Source organism: Pongo pygmaeus, chromosome 12, assembly GCF_028885625.2.
Source record: "Pongo pygmaeus isolate AG05252 chromosome 12, NHGRI_mPonPyg2-v2.0_pri, whole genome shotgun sequence".
Taxonomy (NCBI): Eukaryota; Metazoa; Chordata; class Mammalia; order Primates; family Hominidae; genus Pongo; species Pongo pygmaeus.
Genome location: NC_072385.2, coordinates 71,716,135 through 71,729,297, shown reverse-complemented (window position 1 = coordinate 71,729,297; position 13,163 = coordinate 71,716,135). Strand labels below are relative to the sequence as shown.

The window sequence follows — 13,163 nt, the reverse complement described above, 5'->3', positions numbered from 1 at the left end:
GCTGGTCTTGAACTCCCAACCTCAGGTGATCCACCCACCTTGGCCTCCCAAAGTGCTGGGATTACAGACGTGAGCCACTGCACCCGGCCCTGTTCATTTTTAATTGTTTAATTTCCCTCACCAGACTGAAAATTCTGTGAGGATGTGAGCTATACACTGAATAGTTAATGACTAGCACTTAATAAATGTTCAATATTTGTTGAAAAGATAAGGTTGCCCCATTAGGAGTGAGATTTTATTTTTTAGTTTTATTTATTTATTTTTTTGAGATGTAGTGTCACTCTGTTGCCCAGGCTGGAGTGCAGTTTTTGCATCTCGGCTCACTGCAACCTCCACCTCCCGGGTTCAGGCAATTCTGCCTCAGCGCCCCCTAGTAGCTGGGATTACAGGCGCGTGCCTCCACGTCCGGCTACTTTTTGTATTTTTAGTAGAGACCGGGTTTTGCCATGTTGGCCAGGCTGGCCTCAAACTCCTGACCTCAAGTGATCTACCTGCCTCAGCCTCCCAAAGTGCTGGGAGGAGTGAGATTTTAATTGCGAATTACAGAATATTGTGTTACCTGTGTCATCATCAGTCATATAACAGGATATGTGGACCAACATCTCTGACTAAGGCTAGATTCAAGGAACAGGCATCAGTGCCCAACATGGGCACTGCAAGGCGGGTGCGTGTGTATGCCAGAGCTGGGAGGGTGTATAGGGATGGTGCAGGGGTTGGGGGGTTGGGGGGTAGTGTGGGGTGGGATGAGTGGTCTGGCTTTGGCAAAATCAAAGAGCTGAAAGAGGCCTATTGTGATGGATGGTTCTCAAATCAATCTTGGGGGTTAGGTATAATATTTGACTTTACTACATTTTATAGATAATAAGCTTAAGGCAAATTAACCTTTAAAAATCAAGATGGAGACCCAAGCCAACCAGTGAAGAAAGCAGAGCCTATTTCCTGCACTCTTCCTGCCTTTTTAATGCCTCTTCCCCCAGCCCTGTGCCCCCTGGCTATCAGGCTCACTGTGGCAGCTTACCCAGCTTTACTTTTGGATCCCTCATGTGTGGTGGTCTCAGAACAGTATCAAACTCTTAAGACTTGGCTTCCTTTTGTTTTTTTGTAGGATCTTGTCCTTTCCATACTAGATTATTGTATAAACTGATCCCTCCTAAGGTAATAACAGTTTCTAATACAAATTTGCAGTTTAACAGGGCACTGTGGAAGCATATCTGCAACTCAGAAGTGACTGACTCCTTTACCACAGCAAGCCAAAGTTGAGTTTAATCTTTGGGAAGGCACACAAATGACACTCCCACTGGCAACTCGTTTATATAGATTGCTCTTTAGAGGAGACACACATTCTTTCATTTGGTTCTCATAGAGCTGAGATGGGAAAAAAGAGACAATTATTACAGTTATTTTACAGATAAGGAAACTGAGATTTAAGGAAATTATGTCCTAACACCACCTAGGAAGTGGCAGGGAATGGATCCTAATACAGAACTCTTCAATCCTTTTTCTCCATCATGTTGCCTTGTTGCCTACTGAAAATTGTGTTGAGGGGTAGCTTCATCATGAACAAAATCTGTCCTAGCACTCTGATCCTGGTTCATGTTCAGGGTCTCAGTCTGCCTTACTCTGGATAACTTCAAGTTGTTTGTCTGTTGGTGAAAGATTGGTCACAAAAGGTGTTGCTAAAGATGTTCTCATTAACAATTTTACTGTAGATTAAAGAGATTAGAATTCCAAAATATCCAGTGATTTCAGTTAGTCCTCAATCATAAGTTTTGTGTCTGAGAAGCTTTGGACACATGGTATTAGGAAATTTTTTCTATCTGCAGATTGCTAGTTTAAATTCAAGATTCCCATCTTTTTTTTTTTTTTTTTTTTGAGACTGGGTCTGAGATCTCAGCTCACTGCAACCCTCGCCTCCCAAGTTCAAGCGATTCTCCTGCCTCAGCCTTCCGAGTAACTGGGATTACAGGTGCGCACCACCACGCCCGGCTAAATTTTGTATTTTTAGTAGAGACAGGGTTTCACCATGTTGGTCAGGCTGGTCTTGAACTCCTGACCTCGTAATCCGCCCACCTCGGCCTCCCAAAGTGCTGGGATTATAGGCACGAGCCACCGCGCCCGGCCAAGATTCCCATCTTTTAAGTGAATTGAGCAGATGGCAGACCCTGCCCTCTACCTGCTGGACTGGTGTCCACAACAGATTTAACAATGAAAACTGATCAGTGAAAAGGCTGTCTCGCTGTACCCTAAAGAGCTGTTTAGGAAACACTGAAACCTCAGTGATTTGCTTATCTGTATCCGTGTCTGATTTAGCCAGTGAACACGTGATGGTTTTAAACACGCATCTTTAGAGCACTATGTTGAGATCCACTTATAACCAAGATCTTAAGGTAATAACGAAACACACCTGACAGAAGAGTTTTCCTCAAATTACTATATATAGATAGATATAGATAGATATATCTATATATATCCATTCCCGAGATGCTGGAGAGTAGAGAGTAAAATTCTGTACTTTGCACTTGCCAGAAACAGAGTAACATAAATGTTGTCTAGGAAACTTTTACAACAGACTGGTGAAAATTAAAACACTTTTCAACGCCTCGATTTAGAGTATTTTTCGTGAGCGTAGAGAAGGGGCTGGGCCAGGACCACCAAATAGGGAGTATGTGCACAGGGACCCGCGTTTACCAGCCTGCCCTCAGCTGGGCAGGGAACTGGACAGCCCTCAGCCTGCACCCAGCCCATGCGAGGTCCCAGCCCATGCGAGGTCCCAGCCCCAGTATTACCGATGCCCCAGCGGGCTGCGCCACTTTCTCCTCCTCTTCGTCCTCCAAGATCGCCTCCGCTGCCGCCAGGGCCTTAAAGGGGTCTTCGCGTTCGTACTGGGCGACCCGCGCTCCAGTGATGGGATTTACCGGCGTCTGGAGACTGGAGGCCACCAGCTTCGCCACTCGGTGGGAGGTGGCCATCGCCCCGCCTCCGAGGCCTGAGCGCCTGCGCTGGCCCGGGGCGGGAAAGCTGGTGCAGCCCCTGGCAACCCGGGGGCGCCTAGCTAGGGAGCCGGTTGCTATGGGCTCCGTAACTGGGGACGCTACAGGAGCCGCCAGGGACCAAAAGTCACGCAAAATCCACTCAGGCTGCCAGAGATCCGAGTGGGGTGCTTACTGGATCGTGGCAGTCAGTACCGAGTCTGTTTGCTGGTTCCGAAGGTTGGCAGGCTGAACAGGGCACTTATTCCACTCCTTTGCGTCTAACCGCCTGAACGCAGACTTCTCACATTATACAATGAAACAACTGCTTTTGTGAAGAAAAGAGCGCTTTTTTATTAACTGCAATAACATGTTAGAAGGAGACGGTTGATGGAGGAGACGGCGGCGGCGGAGGAAAGCAGGACGTGTTACTAGGTGGCGGTCTCAGAAGAGTGGCAAGATTGGCGCCCCGCTACCTAACATGTCTCCCGCGGGGGCCAGAGTGGGAAGGAGGGAGGTACATTCTACTCTGATTGACTTGAGGGCTAGCAGGAATCCACCAATCAGAAGGAGGCTTCCAGTTGTCCCTCTCGCGTTTTTCTTGGCATGACCAATAAAAGCCCAGAGTTGGGTGGCGCCTGACCCTCCCACTAATGAGTGATAGTGCAGGTATTGTAAACCTGGCGTTTGCTTTGGGTTCTCCAGCTTGAGAGTGACAGGATTGAACGGCACAAGTGCCCAAGAGTCACCACAGACACATCCATCTCCCTCATCCGTATCTTCTCTTCCCACTCGGGATTTGGACGCATCAAATGGCGCCTTCCCTCTGCACCACGTGGCAGTAAGAGAAGCCAAACCTCAAAATAGCGGACGTGGTGCAGTCTCAGGCATCTGCTCCCTAAGCCCCTGCTTACTGAGGCCGAGGCTGCCGCTCCCTATCTACTCCCTCCCTATCTACCCCCTCTCTATCCTTTGCCCTCCTCCTGCCCCCCAGCCCTACGACCGGCCCCCTCCGGTCAGTATTTTCCTCGTTATGCGTTGCACATCGTCGAGAACCCATCTCTAAGGTCTGAGCCCTTACCAAACCTTTGTTCTCCTGTCTGGGTGTGAGCACCTACAAAGTCTCCCACGTCCCCACTTCCTTCAGGCTGCTCTTTGTTTTGGCTGAACAGTTGCTTCCCATGCTGGAACAGATGCTGACTGGGTTCTAAGCAGAAGCCAGAGCCAGAACCATGAGATATGAACCGCCAGGTGCGGCCAAGTGTCCAGGGGAGCAATTTCCAGTCAGACACGGCAGCCAGTTTTGTGGCTACAAAACTGCCTCAGCCTCCGGAGTAGCTGGGATTACAGGCGCACTCCCGGGAGGCGGAGGTTGCAGTGAGCCAGGATGGCGCCACTGCACTCCAGCCTGGGCAATAAAGCAAGACTCCGTCTCACCACCACCAACAACAAAAAAAGTATTGATAAGGAATTATAGCACATGAATTATAAATAATGAAACATGCTATTCTCTTTACTGTAAATTCCTCATAGACAATTGCTTCTCTCAGAATGCTTTCGTTGGTTTATGCTGTACTCCTTTATTTGTGGCCAACTTATGGTTGCAATTGTTTAACAACCTAGTTCCAACATGAATGTTGGTTAATATTTTTTTTATTTATGATTAAGATGAGAGTGACATATCCAAGATGTATGTCAGAATTTCACTTGTCAATGTTATGAGCAACTTCTTTGCTGAAATAGATAATAATTTTCTAACACTGGAATAATTTTTCTTAATTTTTTCTGCAAGTCACAATGTAAAGGCTACAGATAACACAAACTTCTAAGTTTACTCTGCATTAATATTTTCCACATCCGTTTCTTAAGTTTAAATATCCAATTTTTAGCATTTGCTGATTTCCATGATGTCAATATTCCCATCATGGCCAATTTCAAGCCACCAATGTGACATCACTTAATAAGAATTTGAGAAAAGATGTCTAGTAGCACATCATTATATAGTATTTCCACCATACAGATACAGTAGATGCAAAGAACATAAGAGAAAGTGAAGAGTTTTAAGAAATTATCTTTGTTTTTGACATAATTTATTGTAATTAACAAAACTTAATTTTTTTTTTTTTTTTTAAGATGGAGTCTCCTTGTCGCCCAGGCTGGAGTGCAGTGACGTGATCTCGGCTCACTGCAACTTCCGCCTCCCAGGTTCAAGCGTTTCTCCTGCCTCAACCTCCCGAGTAGCTGGGACTACAGGCGCCTGCCAACACGCCTAGCAAATGCTGTATTTTTAGTAGAGGGTGGGGTTTCACCATGTTGGCCAGGCTGGTCTTGAAATCCTGACCTCAGGTGATCCGCCTGCTTTGGCCTCCCAAAGCACTGGGATTACAGACATGAGCCACCACGCCCAGCCAAGTTAGACATTATAAAAGAAAAATAACTAGAAACGCCTTTTTAGTTGGGAAATTTAAAACTCTTCAAAAAACAATTTGTGCGTTACAGAAAAAGTCACGGCAGAAATTATCTAGAGAGTCAAATAATGACAAAAATACAATGTGTCAAAATGTTCTAAATGTAAAATGGTGCAGCCACTTTTTAAAAGTTTAGGCCTTCTTTCTCCCACAGTCCCTCATGTTCTTCCTTTCCATCTTGGGCCTGGCAGAATGGCTCCTGCAAAGAAGGGTGGCAAGAAGATGAGCTGTTCTGCCATCAACAAGGTAGTGACCCAAGAACACACTTGGGTCACTAGCTCACATCCATGGAGTGGGCTTCAAGAAGCATGCTCTGTGGGCATTCAAAGAGATTCAGAAATTTGCCATGAAGACAGGCACTCCAGATGTGTGCATTGATACCAGGCTTAACAAGGCTATCAGGGCCAAAGGAATAAGGAATGTCCCACACCATGTACATGTGCGATTGTTCAGAAAACATAACAAGGATGAAAATTCACCAAACAAGCTCTATACTGTGGTTACCTGTATACCTGTACCACTTTCAAAAATCTAGATAGTCAGTGTGGATGAGAACTAACTGCCAATTGTCATGTATGTCAAATAAAGCTATAAACCCGCTAGAAATAATTGTGACGGTTCCTCTGAAAGTTGAACACACAATTACTGTATGACTCACTCCTAGGTATATACCAAAGATAATTGAAAACATGTTCACACAAAAACTTGTGCAGTGTGGAAGAAAATGAAGTAACTAAGGTGAAGGCTTTCTAAAGTGGAGTCAGGAGATTGCTAGGGGATTGCATTCACACCTGCTAAAAGTCAAACCACCGAATAGACTTGTAGAAACAACTGAAGTCAGTAAGTATCTGCCAGCCTTCATCATCTCTCAGCGTGAGTACCCTAATTAACCAATCAATCAGAATGGGTTTGCGATTTAAGAGTTCTGCCCAGCCAATGAACTGCCTTTGAAAACTTCATGTGGGAATCCCCTATTTAAAAAAACCCTCTCCTGTGCTTGCCTTATGAGACACTATTCAGGGATGCTCTGATTCAGTGTATGTGAATTGCAATTCTTTGTTTCTCAAATAAATTAAATGCTATTTCCTTTGACCTCCGTGTCTCAATCTTTTTTTTTTGGTCACCCATGCTGGGATGCAGTGGCATGATCTCAGCCCACAGCAACATCTGCCTCCCGGACTTGAAAGATCCTCCCATCTCAGCCTCCAGAGTAGCTGGGACTGTAGGTGCGGGCCACTACACCCAGCTTATTGTTATTATTATTATTTTGTAGGGTTTCACTTATGTTGCCCAGGCTGGTCTCTGGCTCAAGCAATCCGCCCTCCTCAGCCTCTCAAAGTGCTGGGATTACTGGCATGAGCCACCATGCCCAGCCTCGATCTTTGTTGTAGTTAACACAAATGTTCATCGCAGCATTAATAGGAGCCAAAAGATGGAAACACTTCACGTGTCCTTCAACTGTTGAATGGATAAACAAAATGTGGTGTATGCATACAATGAAATGTTACTGAGCCACTCCCCCAACAAGTGGGCTTTCCCTCTGGTCCAGGACGTCCAGTGCACTTTGGGTTAGGCAGCAATCTCAGAGCTCAGAAGCAAAATGACCTTCCAAGAAACAAGTGCAAGACAAGATCATTGGTTCAGCAACAAACAGATGCTACTGAAGGAGCTGAAATTTGCAGGATGCCTAGAAAAAAAGGCAGACACAAGCAAAGTAAATTTGGAGGCTAATAAAGACTTAGATAACAATATGAATAATGGAAATCCTTGGGTTTGAAGAAGATGCTGTGATTGAGTTTATATTCAACCAGGTGGAAGTGGAGACCTGAACCAAAATGGAAGTTATTCCTTGCATCTCAGGTATAACATCATCATTGTATTAGGTCTCAGCAGAATGAACATCCCAATGTCACACTGCATTCCCTTATGTGTTTGGAAAATCCAGACTCCAAAATGATACAAAGCAATCTGACTGGGTTTTTGAATGAAATAATTACTAGAGAATTATGGGAGAAATGTAGTCCCTGTTGTTAAGTGCACAAGAAGACATCACTGGAATCTCTTCTGCTTTCCTAGAACTGAAGAAAGAAGAAAAAAAAAACAGAGACAGAACAAGAAAAAAAAAACTGGTGTCTATGAAAAAGCAATATAAGGAGAAAAATAAGGATAAAGAAGAAAAAAGAAAGCAGAGAAAAAGGGGAGAGGTCTTAAAGCCCAAGAAAATGTAAATTCAGATCTCCTTCCCCTAAAAGAGGATCCTACCCTGTCAGGAGCAAGAGAATGCACAGTCATTTTCAATCTCCCCATCACAGAACCAAGAGGCAGAGACCTTCCCCAGCTGCAGAAAAGGAGAAAACTCCAGCACTACCAGAATCTTTCAAGAAAGTGAAAGAACCTAGTACAAAAGGCCACTTCTACTAGTGCCATCTGAAGGTTCCCAAACCTGCACTTGTACCAGAGCAAGTAACAAAACTTCTCCAGAAACAAACAAACAAATCTGAAAAGTTAAAGAAGATTAAATCAAGATCTCTGTCATTTTCCAAATCATTATCACAGATGCGTCTGGCTTTCCTTATCATACTTGCTTTAGATGGCTCCATTGATCCCATCAAGATGATATTCACCTACAAGAACAGCAGGGCCAGTAAAGTGGCCATCTCCTTGAAGGATTCCACCAAGCCATAGCGGGAGCAGATCTCCAGTGAGATGAAAAAGGCCCTTATCAGCATCGTGTCTAGGAGTAGCTCGTTGTCCTCTTCTTCCCAGGAACCACCAGAGAAGCTTCCCAAGATGACATCCAGCGCCCCCTGAAAAACTAGTAAGTTCTTTCCTTCAGCAAATCCTTGAAGGTGAATGTGCACAGGCTGTTGCCTCCAGCAACTCCACTGCCAAAAATGCATCATTCCCCAATACCCCAGCAGCCAAACTATACAAGAAAAAGTTGTGGTTTTGCAGCTCCACGAAGAACTTAGTAAAGTGACAAAATGTGAAGGTACTTAGAAAAAAAGAGTCCCCTTCATCAGCACCCAAAGCCTAGAAAAGTTGAGTTATCCGAATCAGAAGATAAAGGTAGCAAAATGGCTGCCACAGATTCTGTGCAGCAAAGATACCAATATAGATGACAAAATTAGCAGTCTTCATCTGACTCTGCTCCTCTCCTCAGATGATGGTGAGCGACTCAAGAAGTCCCGTGTGAAAAATAGGCAGGCAGGCAGCTCCCCAGAGTGCCTCTTCATCACCGTAAAAGCACCGGAAGACATCCTCTTATGCTAGATGGAGGAGAAGTCCCTCCCCAACACCCACCAGAAGGCACATTTTCCTTCTTTCACTCCTCCTCAGCAGCAGCGCAGGTCTCTTGATACCACCACCAGGAAGGGCTGCTTTTCCTTTCCACATCAACACTCACCTTCCTTAAGAAGATACTCTCCTCCAGAACACAGGAGATACTCTTCTTCTCCACTTCACCTTCCAAAACAAAGGGCATCACTTTCTCCACCCACAAAGCACAGGATCTTCCATTCTTCACTTCCCAAAGGATTCCCCAAGTCCCCAAGAGATGTTCTCTTTCATCATCATCAAAGCACAGGAAAGGGTCTACCTGGAAGGCACAGCTACCACAACCAAATGAAGCTCCTCAGACCTCCTCAAGTCCTATCCCGTCTATCTCATGATCTCCTGAGCCAGAAGTTGAAAAAGAAAAAACAAAACACAAACAACCCAGAACCTCCATCCTCTGTCCAGCCTTAGTCATCCTCTACTCTACAAACTGGTCACCAGTGTGACTGCTCAAACATCAAGCCCACCACAAGCAAGAAATTCCTATGAAGAAGGAGTCAGAAAGAAAAAGAATGGGACAAGCAACACAAAAAGGATAAGAAATACATGAAGCACAAAAAACATGAGAAGGAAAAGGCTGTGGGGGCAGCTAGCCTTAATGGCTTAATGGCTGTAACTCCTGCAGCCATTGCTGTTCCCACAACAACTTTGGTGCTGTTCAGCACAAGAAAAGGCCCTGAGATCAAATGGGGAAGGCTCAAATGCTCCCAGTCTTAGATGGAAATGTTTGTTATTGTGTAAATTTTATTTGGTTTGTATGCAATTCATTTCAAAATTGCAAAACTGTGTTTGAGCTTTAGACTATAACATTTGTTGTAATAATTGCTATGTTTGCCGGGTGCAGTGGCTTACGCCTGTAATCCCAGCACTTTGGGGGGCCGAGGCAGGCGGATCACCAGAGGTCAGGAGTTTGAGACCAGCCTGGCCAACATGGTGAAACCCCGTCTCTACTAAAAATACAAACAAATTATCCGGGCGTGATGGCGGGTGGCTGTAACCCCAGCTACTCGGGAGGCTTAGGCAGGAGAATCGCTTGAACCCGAGAGGCGGAGGTTGCAGGGAGCTGAGAACGCGCCATTGTACTCTAGCCTGGGTGACAAGAGTGGAACTCCGTCTCAAAAAAAAAAAAAAAAAAAAAGAAAAAATAAAAATTGCTATGTTGAAGTTCACCATGTTTTTATTAAAAAAAAAAAGATGCAGGGGTTTACATTGAAAAAAAAAAAAAAAGGCATGAACTTCTGATACCTGCTCCAAGGTGGATGAACCTTAAAATACAATGCAAAGTAAAAGGTGCCAGACACAAAAGGCAACATATTATATGATTCCATTTATATGAAATGTTCAGGATAGGAAAGTTCATAAAGATGGAAAGTATTTAGTGGTTGCCAGGGGCTGGAGAGAAAGGAAATGAGGTGTGATTGTTAAGGAGAATGGAGAGTCTGTGTGGGAGGATGAAAATGTTCTGGAATTAGATAGTGGTGATGGTAGTTGTACAACCCTGAACATACTAAAAACCACTAAATTGCATACAAAAACAAACAAACAAAACCTTAAAGAAGTGTTTTGTTGGCCAGGTGCAGCGGCCCATGCCTGTAATCCCAGAACTTTGGGAGGCTGAGGCAGGCAGATCACTTGAGGTCAGGAGTTTGAGACCACCCTGGCCAACACGGCAAAACCATTTTTAGTCTCTATCAAAAATACAAAAAAAATTAGCCGGGCATGTTGGCGTGCACCTGTAATCTCAGTTACGGGGGAGGCTGAGACAGGAGAATTGCTTGAACCCAGGAGGCAGAGGTTGCAGTGAGCTGAAATTGTGCCACTGCACTCCAGCCTGGGTGAAAGAGTGAGAGTCTGTCTAAAGAAAAAAGAAAAAGTGTTTCGTCTTTTGATAGTTTGACTAGGAGGATCTAAATATGGATCTCTTTAAGTTTGTTGAGCTCCTTGGATGAGCAGATTCATATTTTTCATCAAATTCAGGGAGTTTAAAATACTCATGGCCGGGCACAGTGGCTCATGCCTGTAATCCCAGCATTATGCCTGTAATGCAGTGGATTTGGGAGACCGAGGCAGGTGGATCACCCGAGGTCAGGAGTTCAAGACCAGCCTGGCCAACATGACGAGACCCTGTCTCTACTAAAAATACAGAAATTAGCTGGGCGTGGTGGCAGGCGCTTATAATACCAGCTACTTGGGAGACAGAGGCAGGATAATCGCTTGAACCCAGGAGGCGGAGGTTGCGGTGAGCCAAGATTGTGCCATTGCTCTCCAGCCTGGGCAACAAGAGCCAAACTGTCTCAAAACAACAAAACTAAACTAAACTAAACATAACAACTCATTCTGCCCCTTTTCCTCTCTCATTTCTTCTGGGACTCCCATTGAGTATGTTGGAACACTTGATGGTGGGGGGTCCCACAGGTCTCTGAGGCTTTGATCATTTTTCTTCATTCTTTTTCTTCCTGTTCTTTCAAACCTGGTGATCTCAGTTGACCTACCTCCAAGTGTGCTGATTCTCTTCTGCAAGTTCAAATCTGCTGAGTGCCTTCAGTGGATTTTTCATGTCAGTTATTGTACTTTTCAACTTCAGAAGTTTTGTTAAATTATAATTTCTATCTATTGATATTCTCTTTTTGCAAGACATCATTCTCATGAATAATTTGGTTAGGTCTTTAACCCTGGTTTCCTTTAGTTCTTTGAACATATTTATAGTAGCAGATTTAAAATCTCTATTATATGCACAGCATCTGGGCTTCCTCAGGGACAGTTTATATTGACTGTTCTTTCCCCCCATATATGAGCCATACTTTCTTGTTTGTGTGGCTCAAAATTTTTGCTAAAAACTAGACATCTTGAACATGCCAGCCCCAGATGTTCCCAGTTAACTGCAGCCACTTAAGTGATCTCAGAAGAACTGCCCATCTGTGTCCAGGTGCCCCACAAAATCATATGAAATAATGTTTAAAGCCACTAAGTTTGAGGGAGGAGTTGGTTATATATGAATTGATCACTGATACACCATACTACTACATAGACATTGAGTTGTTTACAGCTTTTCACTATCACAAAAACAAGTTTTTAAGCTACCCCTTGCATACTGATAGGACAGCTATATGTTGTCATCCATGCTCTGGAGATCCTTATGGGATCAGGCTTAGGCCAGATTCCAGAGGAAACCTTAAGATTGCTTCACTTCTTCCCCTATCTTGTGCTGCTTCTCTCCCTTCTAAAACTCCGTTTTAGATTTATCTTGATGCCACTTCCTTAATACATTACGCAAAAAGAGAAAAAGTTACATGGAAAATTTGAGAAAGTAATGGCTACTTTGAAAATAGAGATCTTAGTTACACTGGGATTATGGGTGCATTGGCTCATGCCTGTAATCCCAGCACTTGGGGGACAAAGCAGGAAGAAGTATAGCTTGAGCCCAGGGGTTCAAGACCAGCCTGGGCAACATAGTGAGACATCAGCTCAAAAAAAAAAAAAGTGGCCATGGGCCCAAGCCCATACAATTCACTAGTCTTACCATGTTCCCCACCACTCTGATATAGCTGTTTTCTTGTTGTTTGTTTTTTTGAGATAGAGCCTCGCTCTGTTGCCAGGCTGGAGTGCAATGGTGCAATCTTGGCTCACTGCAACCTCCGCCTCCCAAGTTCAAGTGAATCTCCTGCCTCAGCCTCCTGAGTAGCTGGGACTACAGGCATGTGCCACCACGCCAAGCTAATTTTTGTATTTTTAGTAAAGACGGTGTTTCACCATCTTGGCCAGGATGGTCTCTATCTCTTGACCGCGTGATCCACCTGCCTTGGCCTCCCAAAGTGCTGGGATTACAGGCATGAGATACAGCTGGTTTTAAAGAACACTGGAATGGCTTTTTAAGACTCAATTACAGTGCCCTAGGTGGCAACACTTTGCAGGGCTGGGACATTCTCCAGAAGGTTGTATACTCTGAATTAGCACCCAATATACAGTGTTGTTCTCTCATAGCCAGAATTCATTGGTCTAGGAATCAAGAGGTGGAAATGGGAGTGGTACCATTCACTACTACACCCAGTGACCCACTAACACAATTTGTGCTTCCTGTTCTTGTGACTTTGTGCTCTCCTGATCTAGAGGTCTTAGTTCCAGAGGGAGGGATGCTTCCACCAGGAGACATAACATAGATTCCACTGAAATGAAAAGTTAAGTTGGCCAGTTGGCCATGTTTGGCTCCTTGTGCACCTTTGAATCAACATGCGGAGGGACTTACAGTGCTGGCTGGGGTGATTGATACTGACTACCAAGGGGAAACTGAACTACTTATCCACAATAGAGGAAAGGAAGAGCATGTCTGGAATACAGGAGATCCCATAGAGTGTCTCTTAGTATTACCACGCTCTGTGATTATGGCTAATGG

The 13,163-nt window shown here is 44.6% G+C and overlaps 1 protein-coding gene across 3 annotated transcripts in view; it reads right to left on the bottom strand.

The window, feature by feature from the left end:
* FAM161A (FAM161 centrosomal protein A) overlaps positions 1-3,468 on the bottom strand; it is a 29,440-nt gene extending 25,972 nt beyond the window's left edge. Inside the window, exon 1 of one of the 3 annotated variants that reach the window (XM_054475795.2) lies at positions 2,787-3,468. In XM_054475795.2, coding sequence (XP_054331770.1) covers positions 2,787-2,969 — 183 coding nt within the window. In that variant the 5' untranslated portion in view covers positions 2,970-3,468. The remainder of the gene's footprint in view (positions 1-2,786) is intronic. The other 2 variants (XM_054475793.2, XM_054475796.2) reach the window with 2 other exon arrangements.
* Positions 3,469-13,163: the final 9,695 nt, after the last annotated feature.